This window comes from Gymnoscopelus microlampas (assembly GCF_963454915.1).
Source record: "Gymnoscopelus microlampas genome assembly, chromosome: 4".
In the NCBI taxonomy this organism is placed as follows: domain Eukaryota; kingdom Metazoa; phylum Chordata; class Actinopteri; order Myctophiformes; family Myctophidae; genus Gymnoscopelus; species Gymnoscopelus microlampas.
This window is the reverse complement of record NC_139941.1, coordinates 6,362,848-6,388,286: the sequence shown is the minus strand read 5'-3', so window position 1 is coordinate 6,388,286 and position 25,439 is coordinate 6,362,848. Positions and strand designations below refer to the sequence as shown.

The window sequence follows — 25,439 nt, the reverse complement described above, 5'->3', positions numbered from 1 at the left end:
GTGTGGTAGATGTGCTATTTTTTGGCTTGCAGGCTCATGGTTAAAAATGGCACGTACAAAAAATGGCATTCATAAAATCACGGTCTTAAAATGTTGATCTCCTCAAGTAGGCTATACACACACATACATGTATACGTGTGTGTGCATGCGTGCGTACGTGCGTGCGTTTGTGCGTGTGCGTGTGTGTGTGTGTGTGTGTGAGCGATTGACAGGGTCAGATGAGGGGGGGGGTGTTTAATCCTGTGTGTGTGTGTGTGTGTGTGTGTGTGTGTGTGTGTGTGTGTGTGTGTGTGTGTGTGTGTGTGTGTGTGTGTGTGTGTGTGTGTGTGAGTGTGTTTGTGTGTGTGTGTGTGTGTGTGGGGGGGGGGCGCTAGGATACTGTATGGAGATGGAACAGAGAGGCGTGTTTATCCTTGCATGCATCTCCTGGCTGACAGAACTCTGTCCCGTGAGATGCTGTCAAAACTGAGACGCTCTGAAGGAGAAGAAAATCTGTCAGCAATGTGAGACATTAAAGTATGGTTCCTCAATCGCTGTGAGACGTTTGACAGCTTGAAGCTTAATATTGCAAGCAAAGACATTGGTACCACCAGTGGACCAATGCTGAATAACCTGAAAGGGATATTTCACTTTCAAACATTATTTGAAAGTGAAATGTCCCTTTAAGGGTTGGGGGGGTTACATAAGCAAGGTAAAACACTAGGTAACACATCAAGTGCTTAGAAATAGTAATCTAGGATCAGGTGGGCTAAACCAAGAACCTATATCATCAGTCTAAACATTATAATAATATAAAAAAATGTATAATCCGTACATTGAAACTATACAAACTATATGCCTGGTGAACAAATGAACCTGGCATCTGTCTACATAACATGCTATCTAAATTACATTTTCACCTCTGCATAAGAGGTCAAGGCTATAGGGCAAGTGCTAGTTCTCAAGAGGTGATTTATTTTCATATAACGATATTTATATTTTTCATATTGTTTGCTATAAAGAACCCATACAGAAATTCTGCATATCTGAGAAAAATATAAATATACATAACTCTATATAATAGATACAGAACAGTGTTTGTGGACCCCCAAATTATTACGTAGGCTATAGGCTTTTTCCAAGATTATTATTATGATTATTACTACATTTTTATTTTATAGCAAATCGTCTGTTTTCTACTAACCTAAAAGGGGGTTAAAAGTGGTTATATTTTGGTGCTATAATACAGTGGTTCTCAAATTGGGGTCTGGGGACCCCCAGGGGTCCTTGGGGTGGTTCCAGGGGGTCCCTGTTAATAGCATCACAATGATGTTGTAGCACTTCATCCATATTTTATACCATGGCTATTCAAAAAATAGCTTTGTGCCACGCTGCGTGCTTGTACATCTGGAAGATTTTTAATAATTTAGATTTTTTTTTAACACAAATCTTCTCTTCTGGAGACAGTGCAGGCACAAAACCTTTTCAGATGGGGGTCTTTCACTTCAAAAAGTTTGAGAACCACTGCTATAACAAGTCATTTAGCTGGGGTCCCCCCTGGAACCCCCTACAACAGTGGTTTTCAACTAGTGGTCCGGGGACCACCAGTGGTCCTTGAGGGAGTACCAGGGGGTCCCCAGCTAAATTAGTTAATAGTGTCACGATATCATTTTTAACCACTTAGCTTTGGCTAGATCTAGCAGATCTACAAGATCTACAAGCTCTAGCAGATCTACAAGCTCATAGCGCGGCACCGAGTGCCGCGCTATGAGCTTGTAGATCTGCTATTTTTGAAAAATCTTGAAAAAGTGTGCATAATTATCTTTGAATATTTATATTTTTTAAAGTGTACATTAACTGATATCTTTGCTTCTGGGGTTCCCTGGCACAAAACATTTTCAATTGGGGGTCCGCGGCCAAATGTATATCAATTTAGGGCTCCTTGGCATGAAAAAGGTTGAAAACCACTGCCCTACAAGGACCCCCGGGGGTCCCCCGGACGGACCCCACTTTGGAGAATTCCCCCCCATGTGATGCGCAGTTACAACTGCATGAATATGATAAAACCGCCAGATGGCGCTGACCGACCAATATTGGACCAGGGCTAAAAAAACCTTACCCGGAAATACTAGTCTGTTTAAAGTTGGAAAAAATAGCCCCGGATCCATAGATATGCCCGGATCTACAAGCTCACAACGCGTCGCGGACGGGACGCGTTGTGAGCTTGTAGATCCGGGCTAACCCCGGAAGCGATACGGTGTTGGACCTTTAACAACAAAGCAGTTTGTTTGCTACTGAGTTGACAGTTAGAAAAGCAGCATGGCGCTGGATGTGAAGGCTAGAGCTAAGAGATACGAGAAGTTAGACTTTCTCGGAGAGGGACAGGTAATAAAATATAAATGCATAATATAAAAATATATACATAGAAATATATTTAAAATATAAATTCGGTGTTTGAACCCGTTTCGAAGGACATTTTGGCACCTTGAAAGCTACGAAGCTTCAACACGGTTGTTAATGTAAACACATACTGTTGTATGCAAGAAATAGGCTCTATGCATAGTATCACTTCTTTCACAGGTGTTACCAATACTAATGAAGGCTCTGTTCCATTTAGTGTAGCACAGTGGTTTCCACGACCCCCATAACTCTGAGAGTGTACACAAATGGAACCCAATGGATCCATTTGTACTCTCAGAGTTACACACCTGCAAGGGGCCATTTGGAAGCCCATGAGGGTCCCTGGACCCCCAACTGTAGACCCACTGGTGTAACAGAGTGTTTCCAGTGAGCCAACATGCACAATAGCAGCACCCTGACTCTGTTTGACTAGAATGGAACAGAGCCTTCATTAGTATCATTGGTAACACCTGTTAATGTCTTCATAATATGGCTGCTGTGAACAGAGCCTATTGTCCCATGTTTGGTTCATAACGGGATACAGGAAGAGTGTTATGTTGGCTGTTCTTCTTTCCAAAAAAAAATTAAAAAATTAGAAAATAATTTGGAAAATGTTCAGAAGGAAAGTACACCTGATTTGAACATTCTTTAACATTTCTCTCAGTGGTGTAAAGTAACTTAAGTACATTTACTCAAGCACTGTACTTTTTTTTGGTACAATTTTGAGTAATTCTTTCTACTTTACTGGAGTATTCCAATTTTCGGTACTTTTACTTCTACTCCACTATACATCTCAGAGGCAAATATTGTACTTTTACTCCACAAAAAAAAATTGACAGCTTTGGTTACTAGTTACTTTGCAGATATACATTATTATATTATAAAACATACATTAACCACTTCAGTCCTATTTTATACATAGGCTATTTGAAAATAGCCAATCTACAAGCTCACAACACGTCGTGAGCTTGTAGATCTGCTATTTTCAAACATTTTGGTACTTTAAGTATATTTTGATGCCAATACTTTGGTACTTTTACAGGCCTTTTACTTGTAACAGAGTATTTATATTCTGTGCTATTGCTACTTTTACTTAAAATATCTGAGTAATTTTTCCCCCACTGCATTTTATATTTCTACAATTGCTACAACACCTGTGGATAGCCAGTCATTTTGGGCATAAACAATAAGTTGAAGGGTAGATAGACATACATGTAACACGTTTATAACAGTATGACAAGTTATAATGGTGACATGCAGTGTACCTGGATGTCTGGTCTGTGATCATTTATGATGGCTTTATAGATGAGTGATTCACAGCCTTTTCTAAAGTTGAAGTTATTATTTTTTGTTAAAATTCCAATTGTGTCTGTTCATTTCTTTGTGTCGTCACTTCCAATTTCACTTGTTTAATCTGTATCCTCTATGAGTTCTCTCTCCTGATTGGATCAAATTGGCATCCCGACCTATATAACTATAATATAGTTCATATTATTTCAGAGTGCTATTAGCTGTCCGTGTGGCATATTGTTTTTGTTTGATATGATTTTAATGTGTCTATTATGATGTGTGCTGTACAGTAAAGTGCCTCTCAGCAGTGTTGACATTAACCAGTGTCTAAATTCAACCGTTTCTTGTTGTCTTTCATCTGCAGTTTGCCACAGTATACAAAGCCAGAGATAAAAACACTGACACCATAGTCGCCATCAAAAAGGTACCGGTTGTGCTTTTCAAAATGCTTTTATTCTCTGATCGATTAATATTCAAGTCAGTGCAGGGGCTTGAAACTGAATTTTCATTCATGTTCTCTCTCTCTCTGTCCCCCCCCCCCCCCCTCTCTCTCTCCTCTGACAGATAAAGGTTGGCCATAGAACTGAAGCTAAAGATGGTGAGTTATTATTATTATTATAAGTTGGTGTTTGTGTGAGAACCACAGTACATTATTGCAATGAGACAAACACTACGCCATACATGGGCAACTGACGTCCTGGGGGGCCCCCACCTTCACTTAATGCGGCCTCAAAAATAGCAGATGTACAAGCTATGAGCTTGTAGATCTGCTATTTTTGAAAAATCATGAACATTTGTGCAAATATTAGATTTTTAGGTTTTAGTTTTTTTTTTTATATTTGTAACTCCAATCTTTGCTTCTGGGAGTTCCTGGAACTAAATATCTTACAAATGTTCGCTTTAAAAAATATATATATTTCAAGATTTGCACACATAGCACACTCGAGCTTGTATATCTGCTATTCTTGAATAGCCGAAGAAATCTTAAAATGACACAAATGATGCTTTCCCTTGTCTTAAAGGGTTAAACAATGAAAATAGCATTGTGAGCTTGTAGATCTGCTATTTTCACTGCTTTTGTGCGACACTTGTATGATGAAGCAGAGCATTAATTTATGAACAAAACATAAACAAAAATAATGCACATACAGTACAAGGTTTCTGCCTGCCAGCAACGATTCAGTGATCACATATCATGTATGGGGCACACAATAGACCCGGTGTGATACTGATCAATTACCCTTCAGCTAGCCTCGATCTCCAGGCTTTTATTGTTTAGTTTTGCTAAAAAATAAAAGCCTAGAGGAGTGCGTCGGTGTACCCGGTATAGGAAGTGTTTCATTTCCCCAAACAACCAGAGTGCAGTGAAAATAGCAGATCTACAAGCTCACAACGCGTCGCATCGCGGCACGTTGTGAGCTTGTAGATTTATACCTAGGCTATTTTATACCTCAAATAGCCTAGGTATAAAATAGGGCTAAAGTGGTTAATGTGTGTTTTATAATTCATTTATATCTGCAAAGTAACTAGTAACTAAAGTTTTCAAATAATTGTAGTGGAGTAAAAGTACAATATTTGCCTCTGAGATGTAGTGGAGTAAAGTAAAAGTATAGACAATTGGAAATACTCCAGTAAAGTAAAAGTACCTCAAAATTGTACTTTAGTACAGTACTTGAGTAAATGTTCTTAGTTACTTTACACCACTGTAAATGGCTCTCCTCTCCGGGAGGGCATGGGTGTGATCTATATGGCTGTGTATATGGAATACATGAAATGTATGTAATATCACAGTCATACTAGGGCTATTCCATCCTGTACATGTCAGGGACCCCTATTTGAAAAAAAATTGTGCCAGGGACCCCTATAACAGAATACATTTGTTGATAGATTTAGTGCAGATTTCTATAAATGTCTATAGGCTACTGTAGGTGAGGAGATGACGGTGGAGAGAGAGTGAAACCTATGATGTGAATAGTCATTGTTATACGTTGTCTCGTTGAGCTAAAAAATAGTGAAATAAACCTTTAAAATATACCATGTATACTTGCGAACCATGTAAACACTCTGCACTTATTTATCAGGCATCAACAGGACGGCCCTTCGAGAAATCAAACTTCTGCAGGAGTTGCATCATCCAAACATCATTGGTGTGAGTTCCAGTTTAAACCAGTTTTATCCATTATCCCAGTGGTATTCAACCCGTTCACCGCCGCAGAAGAAAACTTTTGTGTCTTTTCATTTTAATGCCATAATCTATATATTTGTATTATGTGTAACCAGTGAAGCAGCTTCTAATTCCACTGTTGTTTACAGCTACTGGACGCTTTTGGTCACAAATCCAACATCAGTCTTGTGTTTGACTTCATGGAGACGGATCTTGAGGTGAGGACACCATAGCTAGAGTATAAGAACTAGAGAATGGACGGCCCCACCTTTTCATTTCAGGAGTCTGAAGACTCCCCTCTTCAGACTCCACCTTAGCCCGTAGCACTTGCCCTAGCCTTCCCTTGACGAACTTGCAGGCTTATGCAAAGGGTCAAATGTAATTTAGATAGCATGTTATTTAGACAGATACCAGGTTCATTTGTTGACCTGGCTGGCATCCTATAGTTTCAATGTACATATTATTAGTTTTTTTATATTCTACTGTTTAGACTGATGATAGGTTCTTGGTTTACCTATGATCCTAGATTACGGTTTCTATGCATTTTATGTATTACCTCGTGTTTACCTTGTTTACTGTAAATCGATCTGGATTAAGAGCGCCTGCTAAACACCTAAATTGTAATTAAGTTCGGTTACCCAGCGCATGAGGCACCCGGAAGTACACTCTTCTTCCTCTGATTTGATTCAAGTTTCTCTTTGATAACATTTAACTTTTGAGGGCAGTACGCAGGCCTCAAATCTAGCCTCATATTGCGCTGATCGGAGCAATGGCCATTGCAATGGCCATGTGTGCAATTTAGGTTTTGTGGTCAGGCTATTCCCATGCCAGACCACTGAACAGTGTTTGTGCCAAGTTTGGTGCGGATCGGAGCAACGGTGTGCCTTGCAAGTCTGGATGTTACGTTTGTGACGTGTAAAAAGAAAAAAACGGTACACATTCGGCTGCGTATTTTGCTGATAACGATCTCGTCAAAAGAGTCAAATGATGGCAGATATATCGTCCAGACCCTAATACAGATGAATTATTCAGTACGACATGATAAAGATCAATACATCACATCCTGTTGGAGAGAAACCAAACAAGAGTGCACTTGGGGGGAAAAAAATAAATCTATATTTCTCTGCTCCCAGCTCTCATGCTGAACCATAATGGCTGTTAATCTGGCAGCACAGCGCACATGAATGTGAAACTTGATCCAGATCCGTTTCTCCCAGCATGGCTTTTTAGCTTTCGTCTCTGTCGGGTGGAAACCTCATATATCCAAAACTGTTAACTTTTCAGGATTCAAATAAAAAAAACGGCAAAAGTAGCAGATCTACAAGCTCGAAACGCGTCGCTTCGCGCCGCGTTTCGAGCTTGTAGATCTGCTACTTTTGATGCTTTTGTGTGACGCTGTAGTGTGATGAAGTTGGGCGTTAATTTACGAAGAAACAGAAAAGGTTAGAATGTGGAGATGAGAGGTTTCTGCCCGACAACAGCGTTTTATTTTTAGGCTATGCTCTCACGTTTCTGTTTCTGTTGTTGTGACTTGATTGGGGACAGATGTTGGACGGCGTTGTGTTTTTCGGAGTGTGTGGCGTAGGGACGGAGTCGTAAACCTGCAGGGGGTTCAGATAGAGATGTTGGATTTAAATAGCCTGAACAGGCCTGTCACAATTATTACATAATCGCTCGATCGCAATTATTTGAGCGATAATCACAATAATTCTTGCATCGTCGTCATAATTGTCATAATTGTTTCCATGTTGGAAAAGATGTTCATACATTTTCCAATATTTTCAAAGAATTGCGGAAATAGCCGAGCTACAAGCTTACAACGCGTCGCATTGGCGCAGTGTAAGCTTGTAGATCGGTTATTTCCGCAATTTTTAAGAAGCCTAAAAGGCAAACATGAATATAATTTGTATTCCTATGTTCTGATGTTCAATGATAAAAACACAATTAAATCGTTAATCGCAATCGTTCTGTATGACAAATCGTCAACTTACATTTTGTAATGGTGACAGCCAGCCTGATCACAATCATTTGAGAGAATCACAATTATTTATAATCATCAGAATTGTTTTCCATTAATCTGTATGATTTCATCTAATATTAAAATTTGATTTGTAAAACAAACTACATAGCATAGAAAATCAAGAAAATTGAAAAAAAAAAAGAATATATTAATGAATAAAAATGTATCATTTTATAATAATAATAATACTCATCTGTTGAAATGTCTCTGTCTGTCTGTCTGTCTGTCTGTCTGTCTGTCTGTCTGTCTGTCTGTCTGTCTGTCTGTCTCACTCCCTCTCAGGTGATAATTAAAGACAGTAGCTTGGTTCTGACTCCAGCCAACATCAAAGCCTACACCCTGATGACTCTACAGGGGCTGGAATACATGCACCACCACTGGATCCTGCACAGGGTGAGAGACAGAGAGCACCTTTAAGAACTAACCGTGTAGACCATGGTTCTCAAAGGGTCCTTTAGGGGGTTCCCACCCAGCATAATAATTTAATATAGCATCAAAATTATTTTAACCATATTTTATATCTTTGGCTATTCAAAAATAGCAGATCTTCAAGCTCACAAGCTTCTCGGGGTCCTTGGCACAAAATATCTTGAGATGGGGGTCCGCAGCCAAGTACATATCATTTTTGGGGTCCTTGACATGGAAAATGTTTGAGAACCACTGATGTTGACCAAAGTGCTGTTCCATATCACATAACATTAGCAAGTGAACAGAGTGCAACACCAATAGAAAAGATAACCAGATCAGCTCTTCGATTTTTATCTGTGAGGCCAAACAAGTTTGTGTCCAGACCTTGTAGTCCGAGATTTAAAGCATTGAAGGACGTGGAAATATACAGTACATACATTAATTTGAGGGTCCTTGACATGAAAATGTTTGAAGAACCACTGCTCTAAAACGACATTAGACAATACACTTTGACTTGCCTGCCCTTGTCGCTCAGTTTGGGCTTGTTTTCATGGACCCGGTTGCTTGTTTCTCCCGCAAAATCTGCCAACGCTTGTCAGAGTACTGTGAATTTGTTGTACTGTCTGAGAGTGAATGGGTGTTTTTTTTTTTTCGTTTTTTTTTTTTTAAGGATCTGAAACCCAATAACCTTCTGCTGGACGGGAGTGGAGTGTTGAAGTTGGCAGATTTTGGCCTGGCCAAAGCGTTTGGCAGCCCGAACAGAGTGTACACGCATCAAGTGGTCACCAGGTGGGAGCTCTCTTCTATCGCATTGGTTCTCAAAGTGGGGTCCCGGGAACCCCAGGGGGTACCCAGTAAAATGAGTTAAATATAGCATCACAATCATGTTAACCACTTTGACCATATTTGATACTTTGGCTATTCAAAAATAGCATATCTACAAGCTCATAGCGCGGCCGCGCTATGAGCTTGTAGATCTGCTATTTTTGGAAAATGTTGAGGATTTGTGCAAATCTTTGAATATATATTTTTAATGCGATTTTTTTTTACTCAAATCTTAGCTTCTGGGGGTCCCTGGAACAAAATGTTTTGAGATGGGTGTCCACGGCCAAATACATGATCTATTTGGGGGTCCTTGACATGAAAACGTTTGAGAACCACTGTTCCATCGTATCAACAGTGGTGTTTACACTGTGCTGAATACCGTCGCTGTCGGGAGGGATACCTTGTATGTCCAAAAGCGTTACTTTTCAGGGAAGGGGGGTGCGGGGCCGGGGTCCTTATGTAGTCACAAGCCCGTATTAATACTTTTCATTGGTTCAAATTCTAAAATTGCTAAAATAGGTTGGGTATTTTTGCTACTTTTGTGCAACACTCTTGTACGACCAAGTAGGACATTCATTTATTAAAAAACGTATTGAAATCTATATAAATATGGAGATAGAAGGATTCCACCCGACAGCAACGATATGCACCTTTGCACCACTAATGTATTTCTAACAATCCTCAAGCTCCTCCCCACAAAAACATAAACATTTCTATTATTCTAATTAATTCATATTTAACATTAAAGACCGTAAAATACGGATTTGTACTTGGTAACGTGCCGGTATCATGCACTGACAATAGCCAATCTACAAGCTCACAACGTGTTGCACACCATGTGTCGCACTGCGACACGTTGTGAGCTTGTATATCGGCTATTTTCGGATTTTTCCCTCCTTTTTTCCCCCTGATGTAGTATCAAGCCCTTAATAGACAGATAGTATTTTTATAAACCTCCCCTTCACACTGCACTTACATTTCATAGACTCATGAAAGGTTCAAAGGTTACAATGTATATTTTTAAGCAGCTTATATATTTTCCAGATATAATTATGCCATGGCCCACTAGGGGTCAGTGTTGTAGCAGTCTTCTATACTTGTGAGGACCAAATATCCCCACAAGTATATAGTAGTATAGACGACATGAGGACCATTTTCCTGGTCCTCACAAGAAAAGGATTTTGGGAGAGTTAGGTTTACATTATTAGAAAAAGATTCAGGTTAGGATCAGACATTTAGAGTTAACCCATTAAGACCGGGAACGCATCTGTGTCATTTTAGATTTTAACCACTTTAACCATTATTTTATACTTTGGCTATTAAAGCAGATAAACAAGCAGATCTACAAGCGCATAGCGCGGCACCGATTGCCGTGCTATGAGCTTGTAGATCTGCCATTTAAAAAAAATCTTTATATGTATACATATATATATTATATCTCTGCTGTCCAGCCAGAAACTGCTAACTCCAAAACGCTCATTGTTCAGGAAACGCAAAAACAAAATATACGTTTTTCAGGAAATGAAGAAAACCTTATATTTTTAGAACAAAGCAATACTGCCTCATCAAAGTTGGTATAGTGACTTTATATATTGTCAGATACTTGCATGTGTCATTATATTATCAACACTTTAACCAAATCGCAGGTAAATCAACACTTTACCCAGCGCAAGTGGAGTTAGCAGTTTCAGATGAGCAGAAATCAAGCTGAAGTGGAGTTAGGTGTCCAAACAACAATAGCTCCACTCGCTGCTAAGGGAGAGGTTTCTGAAGGGTACAAATTCTCAAAAGCTAACAATGGATCTCCAAGCTCACAATGCATCACAACAACGTGTGAATTAATGCCCTGATGCTTCATGCCACTTATTATATAGGCCTACAATAATAAACAGGACTTTAAATATTACAATAACTTCTGCAAAGAGGTAGTAGAATAGCGCGACAGAAATGCTATGAACGCCTTTCTTCTTGTCACATTGCTCTCCTCATTAAACACTTAATAGATTTTAGAAATATAATTACTTGTTTTCATAACATTAGCGTCAGTGCTAAGTTTGATAAACAGGTACACTGCATAGTTTTAACAGACTACGGGGAGCTTGTTTACGTGGTCCTCCTCCTCGTTCACTGCGCAACGCGCTCTACTCATGCTGTTGAAAAGCAGCGCTGTAGAGGAGAGGGGGGAGTTGTTTGTTTTTGACGGACAGTTTGAGGATCCAATGGAGTTGGGAGTTTTCGTCAGAGGCGCTTTTTAATACTTTTCATTGGTTCAAATGTTTTGATATTTTACACAGACCTAAAGGGTGTTCAATAGCCTTGATTTATGAAAAAAAAAAAAAAAACTGAAAATGGAGTTAGCTGGTCCTGGCTGGACACCGACGATATATACATATTTATTAATTATTATTATTTTCTTTTTTTTACAGTGAACATTTGTAACTCAAATCTTTGCTTCTGGGGGGTCCCTGGAACAACATATTTTCTGACTGGGGTCCGCGGCCAAATACCTATCATTTTAGGGGACCTTGACATGAAAATGTTTGAGAACCACTGATATTATAGCAAACATAAGTTGTTTCAGGAAACTGTTAGGATTTAGAAGACATTTGTAGAATCGTATCTCAGGTCTTAATGGGTTAAACATGATTCATACGTAGTTTCGTGCCAGTGTCATGCACCGAAATATTGCTGTCCTAAAATATTGATGTCCTCACAAGTATAGTAATGCGTCTGTCTGTCTGTCTGTCTGTCTGTCTGTCTGTCTGTCTGTCTAGGTGGTATCGATCTCCTGAGCTGCTGTTCGGAGCCAGGATGTATGGAGTGGGGGTGGACATGTGGGCCGTTGGGTGCATCTTGGCAGAGTTGCTGCTTCGGGTACACACACACACACACACACACACACACACACACACACACACACACACACACACGTTTGTATTACTTTTCTAAGATCATCAAAATTGTATAAATCGTTGCTTTATATACATATTCGAACTTTTAGTTTCTATCTTAAATTAACGCCCTACTTGATCATACTACAGCGTCACTCAAAAGCATAACAAGTAGCAGTTTTGAGGTTGTAGATCTGCTACTTTTGCTTTTTTTTATTTGAATCCTGGAAAGTAACAGTTTTGGACATATGAGGTTTCCACCTCGACAGAGACGATATGCAATTTTTACCTTGGTTTTAGCATTTTAAACCCTAATCCTGAAGTCTGAGTAATGCTTAGTTTCACGCCGGTGTTTGCACCGAAAATAGCTGATCAACATGTTGTGAGCTTGAAGATCTGCCAATTTCATTGCATGACACCGGTGCGCAACTAAGTGTAAATCAGGCATAATTCCAACCCTAACCCCTAAACCTAACCTCTAAATGTGTAATCCAAACCCTAACCCCAACCTGAATCTTTTCCTTATTGCAAGCCTAACTCCCCAAATATTTGTGTCACCCACTCCCAAATAATCAGTTGGATGCCACATTAAACACGGAACGGAAGATATTTCATTGAATAAAAAGCCAATATTATTTTAGCACAGGGAACATAATTGCCTGTCATCAAACAGTGTTTGTGTGTGATGTCAGATAAGTGGTTTATTATGGGATGGAGCCGTTCCTCACCACTTAGTATTTCTTCCTCATGGGAATCCATTAGAATGTCTTTTATGCTGCGAACGTTTAATCTTCTTTTCCCACAATCCAAGTCATGTCTTAAAGAGGAAAGACTGAAGGCAAAAACAAACTGGAAAATATGGTGATCATGACGATTAATTGTCATCAATCTATTAATGCACGAAATCTAGGCGTAGTAGGCTTGTCTGTCTATCCCGGGCATGACTCGGGCTCTGGCCCACTGATTGACCTCAAACTTGCCTTGAATGCCCCAGATGACCCATACAGTGTGTTCAGACCTGTAAGGGTCCATTTGGTTCCTAACTATGAATCATTTAGCTCTACAGTACGTGACATGAAAGCACGTCCTCCATGCAGTAACACAATTAGGGATGTTAACAATTAATCGATTAATCGAATTAATCGATTAAGAAATTATCCGATTAAATCAAACAATTAACAATGAATTTTTTTTATTTTTTTTTTTATTTTTTTTAAATGTTCACAATCCAAGATATGATGATTTGAAGATGTTCTGCTCCATTCACTTCTTGTTTAACTTACTGAAAAAGGCTGTATCTCGGCTCCTAAGCACTTTTTTGGGGGATTTTTTTTTTAATCTGAAATTAAGATTCTCAGATTTAAAAAAAAACGCCGCTTATCAGTTAACCGGTTAATCGGTTGATAAGGTTATCAATTATCAATTAATGAATTGATCGATAATTTGCATCCCTAAACACAATGTAACACGTGTCTGTGTATGTGTATGTGTTTGTGTTTGTGTGTGTGTCTAGCTACCATTCCTAGCTGGAGACTCTGACCTGGACCAGTTGTCAAAGGTCTTTGAAGCCCTGGGAACACCGACAGAGGAGACCTGGCCGGTACGTACCTTCACATTAACCCAAGGTGACAATAAAGTCTGTGGCACTTTCCCCTGCCACCAAATCCATTCAATGGTGGTCGAAGAGACGCCCATGGATTAAAGTGCTCTGTCGCCATATCTGTCCATGTGTTTCTCTTGGCTAACTCTTGTCTTTTTCTCTAAAGATGCTTAGTTGCACAACAAAGATAGCTGATCTACTAAGCTCACAATGCATTGCAGCGTGACACACACATTGCGAGATTTTGTTTTGCTTTAGTTTAATCGTGTGTGTGTGTCATTTTACGTTGCGCCATCAAAATAAAATACATTTTCTCCGTGTGTGTGCACAGGGTATGAGCAATCTACCAGACTACGTGTCCTTCAAGTCGTTTCCAGGGACTCCTCTGGAAATGATCTTCAGTGCAGCTACAGATGACCTACTGGAGCTGCTCCAGGGTCTGTTTACCTTCAACCCCAACACCAGATTCACAGCCACACAGGTACTACTTCAATGACCCCCCCCCCCCCCACCCCCCCAACTGTTTACTGTACAAATCTTTTTTCATATGATGTTTTTTGCACATTGTTTATTATTGTTTGTCTTTAAATGTCTCGATGAATTGAATACACAGGACCTTGATGCCTAATAAGGAGATGGGTGTTTTATTTTTTACTGAATTCAAATGTCCTTTTATAACGTTTCTTTTGCTTGAGGTTTTATGTAAAGCACATTGAATTGCCAATGCCTTGCTGTTGAAATGTGCTATACAAATAAACTTGCCTGTGCATGTAGACACTTTGATACAATGAATAACCTGATTATTCCCTGTAATTGGTGTACATGTAAATGTTACAGTACCTGTGAGAAAAGCGGAACGGGGATCGGCCGTTTTATACCACTAGTCGATGCGGTTGACCGTCCCAAAAAAAAAAAAAAAAAACGTCAACGAAGGCAAACAGGAAGCCGATGGGCTGAACGGGCACGCTAATCGCCGCCGTGGCCTCGAGGGCGCATTTTACCCCGGCGGCCGGGGGATGTTTCGTTTCCCTCGAGGGGCTTAGCCTCTAAGAGACGCGGCCCGGTCTCCCGCGGCGGAAAAACGATTGCTCCGCGTTCCACTTTTCCCACATGTACTGGTTTCCCACATGAACTGTAACATAAACTCACACTATAATTTGTGTGTGTGTGTGTGTGTGTGTGTGTGTGTGTGTAGGCTCTGAAGATGGCTTACTTCAGTAATCGTCCTGGTCCCACAGCCGGGCCCTTGCTGCCAAAACCCAACCAAGCCACAGAGGCCCTCCGGGAGAAAGACAGGGGGCCCACTGTCGGCTTCAAGAGGAAGATGGATGCTATAGACTCAAGTATGTATATACAGTGTGTGTGTGTGTAAATGTAAACACTTGAAAGCTATCATACCTATTCCGTGGCGAACATTCAGCGAATGTAGCCGATCTACAAGCCCTTGTAGGCTTTTCTCTTCGTCAGACATCACTGGTAGTGAAATAATTACCCTTGAATTCAGATGTCACCTGACGTTTTGGTACTTTTAGTCTAGGCTAAAAGTACATTAGAAAATGATGATGATAGGGCGCCCCTGGTAGCTGACCAATTAAGGACGCATACCGTGAATAAGGCTATAGTAGTATCCCAGTCTCTCTCTCCCTCACCGTAATTTATCTGAAATAAAACATAAAATGGACAAAAATGATATATAAATATATATATATATATATATTTTATATGTATATATATATACACTAATAATACACTACTGAAAAAAGTATAGCAGATTTAATCATTGTAGAATGTTTCCAAGATACCTATCAGAATATTATTGTCAATCCACAATCCACTTTTTTTGTGTAACGTTTGTCTCTCGTATCTTCGTAGAGAGTCGTGCCGATCTGCAAGCTCACAATGCGTTGTGATGCCACACGTTGTAGATTGGCTATTTCCTTTATATGTGAAGGATTTTGAAAGTGAAAGTCTGTCTGAGAATAGTTTTTGTAAATATTTAACCAAGGAAAAGTATTAAGAAGAGCTTGTGACTAAACAATAACCACTTTTGGAAGCATTCGAACTCAGGTTCTGTTTTTCCATTTCCTGAAAAGTTCCAGTTTACTACATAACAAGGTGACAGTAATGATATAGCCTGACATACTAAATGCAGAGCTATACCACAATAGAAACATAGAAAACTCGCTGTCCCAGTGGACACATTTCTACTGCCGCTAGGTATACAGTACCTGTATATCTTCATTACCGCCCAGCTCTATATGTTATTCAAGGGTACAGTATATATACCTTCTAGTGGTGTCAAAAATAATCAATTCATAGATTAATCGCAATGCGGACATGGACGATTCTGAATCGATTCACAAATGAAATGAAACAAAAAAATCAAATTTAGTAAAAATGAATAATGTTATTTTATTTTTATTTTTTGAAAAATGTTATGTTGATAATTGCACAGAGCAGCAGCCAGATTTATATGTTGTTCAGTATATCTGACTGCTTGTATTGACTGATGAAAAAGTTGCCATGTTGTGCAGTAATATAGAAAAGTGTGATGCATCGCGATGCACCGTCGAATCGAATCAAATTATTACAAGGTTAATCGAATCGTTACCTGGTGAATCTTAATCGAATCGTTACCTGGTGAATCTTAATCGAATCGTTACCTGGTGACTCGTAATCGAATCGAATCGTTACCTGGTGAATCGTAATCGAATTGAATCGCGAAGGTCGCTAATACCTTCATACCGCCCAGCCCTATATGTTATTCAAGGTACAGTATATACCTTCATACCGCAGCTCTATATAGCCACTTTCTCATACGAACACTATTACCCAGACTTAAGTCAAGGATCCTGCCCGCATAAAATCCGTTGCATGTCCGATCCCACTGAGCCGGAATGTTGCGTTCATACTGTACATACAGCCCCTCCGTTTGAACTCTGGAAAACTTCCATAATACAGTGCATGTCTGAAAGTGGCTCATGTCATTCAAGGTATGTACCTTCATAACGACCAGCTCTACATGTTACTCAGGGTGTCAGGGTAATGTCTGGGTCTGGGATACAGTGTGGTTGAAGGCAGTAATTAACAGGGTGTTGGCAGCACGTTTAACTGCTGTTGGAAAACATTGAATATGGAGAGAAAACACACACACACACACACACACACACACACACACACACACACACACACACACACACACACACACACACACACACACACAGAGGGTACTGGCAGGGTGGAAACGTCTGTTCCTGGGAGGTTCAAAGCTCTGTGGTTTGGAACCATGTGGGCTCAACGCTATAATATGAGAAGAGAGACTCTGCCCTGGCAGCAGTGTTAATTTAGACAGCAAATTCTTATTTAATTTTAGTCATAGTCTTTTGAGTTAAATTCCATTTAGTTTGAGTCATATTTTAGTCATCTTAAATGTTAGTTAGATATATATTTAGTGTAAATATTAGACTAAATATCATAAGATTGTAGTTGACTAAATTTATAGTTGATTTAGTCGACTAAAATATATTTTGGCGGGCCGTTATAGTGTTGTAATGCCTGATTTATAGTTGACTGCATGCCGAAAATAGCTCACTATGCGTCGCAGACGCGTTGTAGCGCGTTGGAGCTTGTAGATCGGCTATTTTCGGAGCGTGACACCCGCGCACAACCAAGCAATAAAATGGCTTGTCTTATTTCTACTGGGTCTCTTGTCCACTAGTAGTTGGGTCATTTATGGCACTTCCGTGACCGTGGAGAGCGAAGGTCCGTTTCTCAATGGATTTGTCATCTAGGAGGGTTATAAAACAAATTTAGCCGGGGTGTATTTTTTTAAACGGCGGGGAAAATTTGTGGGAGACCAAAATCCAAAATGGCTGCCGTGAAAATGAACTTTTTAATGGTTTGACCTACAATGATAAACAATACATGGTTTCAGAGCTTATTTTGGTCAAGGAATACATATATGGTGTTTATATAATGATTTGACCTATTGTCGACCTTCAAATGCAAGATGGCTGCCAATTATGAGCTCCAAAAGGGAGTTTTTTCAAAATCGTCACAGAGCCTTCATATTAGGCTCAAATGAAAGCTCTGCTCATGACGAGTTGAATAATATACAGTATAAGTACACAGAAGTAATCTCTGAGGTCAATAAAGTCAATGTTTGTGTGTAAACAGCAGTTGCTGATTTGCGGTTTCCCATTAAATAGGGTAGGCTACTGAGAATATGGTGTCCAGTTCATCACATCACATTTTCATAATGAACCAAAAATAAATGAGCTCTATAGCCTAACATAAAATAGTATTCTGTATGCAAAGCTGGAAAGGTTAGTTGCTTGAGGTGAATTTAAAGGTCAACTCATTTGTCACCCTTATTTTGTAGTATTGCTCCCAGTGTTTCCTGTCTGCCTAGTTACTTTTACCTGCCTTAACCAGTCTTGTAATTGTGTCAGTGTTTCCACCTGTGTCCTCCTAGTCCCCAAGCCTATCCCAGTGTTGATTGTCAGTTGAGTTCACCTGTGTCCTGTTAATCCCTGTATATTTAAGCCCTGTGTTTGCACTGTGGTCTTGTTGGTCTGTAATCATGTGAGGTGAGGTTTTTAGTTGTTGTTCTTTGTGCTCAAGAATCTTGGACATTAGAGCGTCTGCCATTCCAGATCCCTTGAATCGCTTGTAGATGGCATAGATGTAGGACATCAGCTGGTGGAAAGTTACGAGGATTGGGAGGATGTCCTTGAACATTTCTGGATTCTCCGCCTTGAGCTGAGTGAACGTCTTGTAGGTGGGCAGGTGACCAACAAGAAAGGAGAATGGAATATTCTTCTGCCGCATGGCCTCCACATGTTTCACCATTATGTCATTCACCACTGACTTGCTTGGAGGTTCATTGTATGTTGTGTGGTAATTAGGCATGCTCTTGTTGGGTGGTGGATGACAGCAGGACTGGGCACCACTGTATCCTGGAACTCGCTGCTCTTCAGGTGGTGGTCTTCTGCCATGATTGTCTACACGAGACAGTGCATGTATTACAGAGCGAGCACGCTGCGGAGCTGACCCATCCACTGGTGGATCTACCCTGGGACAAGCAGGTGACTCACTCTTGCTACCAGGGGGGCCATCTGTACTGGCAAACCTTTGTCAGTTCCGCACACTTCTGCTTTAGCTGTGCAGAGATTTCCTTCTTCTTGGTGAGCGTTTCAGCAGTCTCTTCGCCTGGTTTATTTTCATAGCTCTCTGGCTGCATGTACATGACATTTGTTCGATGGACTGCTGTAGAGTCACCTAGAGTCACCTGTCATAGTGTCAATCTTGAAGTCGTCATTGTCGATGATCACTATAGCTGGCTTGCTGTCTGCGATCTCGTGTGGGCAAGTTGCTGATGCCTCCACATCCATCAGAGCCCAATGGTCATAGAGGAGCAGTGTGTCTGCAAAGCTGATGCAGACACCGCTCTTGTGCAGAGTGTCTACCAGATCTTTACTCCTTGTCATGCCATGGACATTTACTCCCAGGCTGATAGCAGAGCTCCGCAGTGTGCTCGCTCTGTGATACATGCACTGTCTTGTGTAGACAATCATGGTACAAGACCACCACCTGAAGAGCAGCGAGTTCCAGGATACAGTGGTGCCCAGTCCTGCTGTCATCCACCACCCAACAAGAGCAAGCCTTATTACCACACAACATACAATGAACCTTCAAGTAAGTCAGTGGTGAATGACATCATGGTGAAACCTGTGGAGGCCATGTGGCAGAAGAATATTCCATTCTCCTTTCTTGTTGGTGACCTGCCCACCTACAAGACGCTCACTGAGCTCAAGGCAGAGAATCCAGAAATGTTCAAGGACATCCTCCCAATCCTCGTACCTTTCCACCAGCTGATGTCCTACAGTACATCTATGCCATCTACAAGCGATTCAAGGGCTCTGGAATGGCAGACACACTCTGGTTGGTAGTAGTGGAGGGGTTGGTAGACCAAGCACTACGAGGAAAGCACTACAGACAGGGCGTGCTGTGCATCCTGCTCTGGCGAGAGGTTCTTATCCAAAATCACTTGTCCAAGATTCTTGAGCACAAAGAACAATGACTAAAAACCTCACATGACAAAGGTCTACAGACCAACAAGAACACAATGCAAACACAGGGCTTAAATAGACAGGGATTAACAGGACACAGGTGAACTCAACTGACAATCAACACTGGGATAGGCTTGGGGACTAGGAGGACACAGGTGGAAACACTGACAAAATTACAAGACTGGTTAAGGCAGGTAAAAGTAACTAGGCAGACAGGAAACACTGGGAGCAATACTACAAAATAAGGGTGACAAATGAGTTGACCTTTAAATTCACCTCAAGCAACTAACCTTTCTAGCTTTGCATACAGAATACTATTTTATGTTAGGCTATAGAGCTCATTTATTTTTGGTTCATTATGAAAATGTGATGGGATGAACTGGACACCATATTCTCAGTAGCCTACCCTATTTAATGGGAAACCGCAAATCAGCAACTGCTGTTTACACACAAACATTGACTTTATTGACCTCAGAGATTACTTCTGTGTACTTATACTGTATATTATTCAACTCATCATGAGCAGAGCTTTCATTTGAGCCTAATATGAAGGCTCTGTGACGATTTTGAAAAAACTCCCTTTTGGAGCTCATAATTGGCAGCCATCTTGCATTTGAAGGTCGAAAATAGGTCAAATCATTATATAAACACCATATATGTATTCCTTGACCAAAATAAGCTCTGAAACCATGTATTGTTTATCATTGTAGGTCAAACCATTAAAAAGTTCATTTTCACGGCAGCCATTTTGGATTTTGGTCTCCCACAAATTTTCCCCGCCGTTTAAAAAAATACACCCCGGCTAAATTTGTTTAATAACCCTCCTAGATGACAAATCCATTGAGAAACGGACCTTCGCTCTCCACGGTCACGGAAGTGCCATAAATGACCCAACTATAGTCCCTCCCTAACATTTTAGTGTAGTTTGTATTTGTCATACTGTAGTTTTTGTCATCATAGGTAATGTTTTTGTTTTATTTTCATCAGTGACAAAAGGTAGCCGACGAACATTCTGGCAACAAATCTGGCAGATTTGAAGTGACTAGCCTGGCATCCATCCTGACTCACTACGTTCGGCTGTTGTTGTTTTTTTCACTTCGCTTATCAGTCTGGCCAGCCTCCTATTTGACTGGTATTTCAATTACGTAGGCAAGTCAGGAAGTGACTTGAGTTTTACATTGGACAACACTGGTCCCGCGGGGGGCAGGACCAGTGTTTGGGGGGGGGCCCTAAAGACCAATAAGACGGCTTCTTATTGGTCTTTGGGGGGGGGGGGGGGACCAGTGTTGTCCAATGTAAAACTCGAGTTGTTTTCACTCATAGGAGGCTCTCCGGACTGTATAACGAGTGAGAAAAAGAAATCCGCGGAGCAGTCTGGATCCCAGGCTAGCAGTTGATTTTAACCACCATTGTCATTACACAACCAATACGAAACAGCGATTATTTCCCATCAAACTTTTATTTTTGGTAATGCTTCCATTCATACGGGTTGATGATTAATTTATTTGAGCTGAAAGAATTAGAAAAACACAATGACGCTCCATCGCCTCGTTATAATCGCGCCCTGTTGTGCATGTACTCATAACACAAACAACCAGTTCCCCCGGTGTGTACAGATGAGACCTTAACCTGTTAATGTCTCCTCCTCGTTTATAGGTCAGATGAAGAAGAAGTTGATTTTCTGATGGAAGAGGAGAACTGGTAGCAGCCCAGTCCACACACACACCTCCAGTATGAGAGAACTGGGAGCAGCATTCATGTGCCCCAAGTTACTGAACCATCTCACCACCAGGCTCATTATTTATAAGCTGCTTTGGAAAAGAACATCAGTCCCCCCCAAATAAATTACATCAAGAAACAAAGTCCCAAAGCCGTATGAGATGTTGTGAACTTTGTGACATTTTTAAGCCAAGTCTGAACCAATGGATGAATTCCCTACTGGTGGGCCGTGAGGGTATTGCAAGTCGTTCCACCAATAATTGGCAAAAGCACTTAAGACTGTATTGATAATATTGTCTCTGTCGGGTGGAAACCTCATATGTCTAAAACGGTATGGTTTCAGGATTCACATTCAAATATAGCAAAAGTATAAGATCTACAAGCTCGAGCTTGTAGATTTGCTACTTTTGATGCTTTTGTGTGACGCTGTAGGATGATCGAAGTAGGGGGGTTAATTTTTTAAGAAAAAAACACAAAAAGTTAAGATATGGAGATAAGAGGATTCTGCCCGACAGCAACGATATAACATTAATATGAAAAAGAAGTAGCACGTAGCATTAAGCCTCCGTATGCGTTAAGTGTTGACTTGTCGGGACAGCTAACTGGCCGTTGGCTAGCTGGAGTTTATCAAGTTGTTACTGTCATTTAAGGCCTGGTTTCTGCGCCTTGGTTCGTACCATAGACTGTATAAATGAGATGGACAAACCCCCTCCGCTGCTTTCTACAGACCGAAAATGAATCCTTTGCTGCAGACTGTAGGTCGGCCATCTTTCACTACGCGTCAGAATGAGTTCAGACCATTATTGGTTGGGTAACTTGTCAATCAAGAGCGGGGGGCGGGGAATGAATGCTATTGGTTGTGTAGCGTGTCAATCAAATCATCCCGCCCCTCCTAGAGAATAGCCTACTTTATCGTCAATTTTATAATAAATAGAACCATAATTTAGCAAAACGCATATCCTGATGATTGAAAGGAGACTTTAAACTAGCGACTGGAAGCATATAGAATTTATGACAATTTTTATTACAGTAAGAAAATCGAGTCTGAAAGTTGGTAAAAACCCATCGGCTTGCGTTAAAATAAATTCTTTCTGAACTCACAGGTCGGCACGGGTGAAACAGCGCCTCTCGCTGGACATTTACTAAACATCCGGGTTGGCCTCATAGTAAATATCTCAGCCTTGCCCCTTGGTTCGTACTGGCGTCCGTACTGGTATAGGATCTTATTCGCTGAGGGAGGTGAACGTCAGACAGCTCAAAAATATTTTCAGTGTGATTCTGATATAAATGGTTAAGCAGTGGTTTTCAACCCTTTTTCATATAAAGGTCCATTATTTATTCGGCATTTGAGCCACGGAACCACCATTTGATGAGATTTAGCGCCTCAGATCCAAGACTTTAAGAATGTTTTGTTATCGTTGGATACGATCTTGTCCACAATTCCATGCTGTATTGATGTTGTATTGATTTTACGCTCTCAAGAGTTAAAGATCTACCTAATAATAATAATAATAATAATAATAAGGGTCCATTTGGTTACCAACTCCATCATTTAGCTGGGGACCACCTGGAAACACCTCAAGGACCACTGGTTGAGAACCACTGACTTAAAGTATACTATGTTGTTATTATCTTATGTATTGATTGAAATCGATTTGATTTGATCTGATCGTTATAATAAACATGCCTGAAAATCTGAAAATGCACATGTTCCCACCTGTCTGACCACTTGGGCTGCTACTGTGGTCAGATGGGTGGGCTGCAATTTAAACAAGATTTTCAAGTGGGCCCTGATCCAGAAAAGGGGTTTGGGAAAACACTGCTGAAACGTATTGCTTGCGATTCTACGTGTTGAATGTCTTGGCGACTCGATGAGCCGACAGGAATCGACCTGTTGCGTCGCAAATAATTGGTTTGGACTTGGCTTTAAAAGAGTAGTTCACCCAAAAATGGAAGCCTTGAATTCATAGAGATTTTTTTAATTGTCTCCGGTAGGAGACTTGCGGAGCATCTTTCCGCCGGTCATCATTGAATGCGACAAAAAACTAAAAATCTCCATGAATTCAAGGCCTCATGGAGTGTGTAATTGATTGAAAAGAAGTCCTTTTTTGGGTGAACTACTCAGGAGGTCGTAGAAGAGAACGTCGCATGATGCACTCCCTAAAGGCTGCGAGTTCATTGTGACAAAATATGGCTTGGACTCAGTGACTGAGTGACCATTTGACCAGATACAAAATACTTGAGTTGTTGTGATTATTATTTTTGTATCGGGTCTTGTTTGATAAATAATAAATTGTGAGACATTGGATTAGTTGTGATTTTTCCTGCTGCTGCTGCCTGGTGAGTCACTGTGCTTGTTTATTTATTTAGAAGGTAGAATGGACGTTTTACTTGAAGGTGCTCTAAACCAGTGGTTCCCCATCATGTTCATGTCAAGAACTGTGCACAGCCCTCCAATGAGAGACAGAGTGAATAAACAAAAATGGTACCATATTATAAGAGCATTAGTGAGTAACAGCTACATGAAGATGGGTTGAAAATGGGTGATGTCGTCCTTGAAACCCAATTTGTATACGCTATGTATTCGAAAATAGCCGATCTACAAGCTGTTAGTCGGCTTCAAATAGTTGACTATACCAGTGTAAGGCCTAGAATATCAGAACATTATTTAAATTGAATACATCTTTAAAATAGTATATTTTTATATACCATAAAACATGTACAGTAGTAATCCTGGTCGCTTTTCCGCCTCCCCCATGACAGCCGGGGCGCCTGGGAAGGGAACTGGTTGGAATAACGTGTTCCTTCCACGCCGACCGGTCAGTTGGCTCTCATGCATTGAAGGAGGCATGAGCTTGGCCCTGGGCTCCTTAGGTTGGTGGGGGGAGTATAGCGCCCAGGATCACTTAGAAAATTGGCACCGGGTGAAAAAAGGGTTACAAAATCGTGGGGTCCCCAGATGATTAGTTTTTATGCAACATTGTTTTCTCATTGAATAGTAAACAAACCAACATACAGTTTAGGTGTATACAGGGTATCTGCACATTTCTAAAGTGACAATTTAAGGACTTTTATGACCTTTTTAATACCTCTAAGACATAGACAGATAGACAGGTACAGCGGCTCTCTGACAATGGCTACGGGTTGGCCTATTAGCATAACGCTTTGTTTTTTGTTTTTTACGTGCATCCGGACTGCTCCGATCCGCACCTGCCATGAGAATAGCAACACCAGGACCAGGTATGTTGTCCCCCCGGGTTACATGTGCAGATTGTGCACCGTTTCTCCAATCCAATAGAAATATAGAAATATAGAATTATAGAAACATAGTCTAGCCCCCGGGGAGGCCCCCGGGGGCTAGACTATATTTCTATTGTATTTTTGTTTGTTTAGTCTAGCCCCCGGGGGGCTAGACTGTATTTCTATTGTTTGTTTTGTTTCAGTTAGTTGTATTTATTTATCCCTAGTTTAGTTTTGTTGTTTATACAAAAACAAAGCACTCCTACTTTTAGTTTAGTTTTGGTGTATAATTAATTACCTTATGGTTATTGTGGGCTTGCTGCAAATATAGCACACTAATGTTCTTCCCGCTTTATATTTATTTATTCCATGCACTTTTTTGTGACTTACTTCCACATACTTTGTGCTTCGTTCAAACTTTAACATGTTCAGCTATAAGCGGTGGTGTGCGGGTGCTCAACTTTTTGAAGATTTTAAAATCATAACTCCTATAATACTAACTCCTTCATATTTTCACATAGGAACTTAACTTTACTTTACTTAACTTTATATAACTTTAATGTTTTTGTAAATATATATTTGTTTGTAATATATATATTTTTTAACTTTATTCATAAATGTTTCATCCCATTGAGAATTAATTAATGAGTTGATGAAAATCATCAAACCCACCTCAATGGGTGAGTTGGGTTTGCCGGACGACTCGTCTTCACGGCCAAAATATTCACCTTTTTTTTCAAAACTTGTCGTCTTTCACACAATCTGACTACCAAGACATGCACTACGTCCCTCTGAGTGACAGGTGTTCCAATCAGACTCATCAGTTAAAAAA

At 40.4% G+C, this 25,439-nt stretch overlaps 1 protein-coding gene across 1 annotated transcript; it reads left to right on the top strand.

Annotated features, from left to right (window-relative positions):
* Positions 1 to 2,267: 2,267 nt before the first annotated feature.
* Positions 2,268 to 23,675, top strand: cdk7 (cyclin-dependent kinase 7). Its single transcript, XM_084056251.1, has 12 exons — positions 2,268 to 2,364; positions 4,034 to 4,093; positions 4,234 to 4,267; positions 5,751 to 5,818; positions 5,983 to 6,051; positions 8,136 to 8,246; positions 8,932 to 9,050; positions 11,861 to 11,960; positions 13,491 to 13,577; positions 13,909 to 14,058; positions 14,773 to 14,920; positions 21,305 to 23,675. The coding sequence occupies exons 1-12, from the start codon at positions 2,299 to 2,301 to the stop codon at positions 21,331 to 21,333; spliced, it is 1,041 nt and encodes a 346-aa protein (XP_083912377.1). The 5' UTR covers positions 2,268 to 2,298; the 3' UTR covers positions 21,334 to 23,675.
* Positions 23,676 to 25,439: the final 1,764 nt, after the last annotated feature.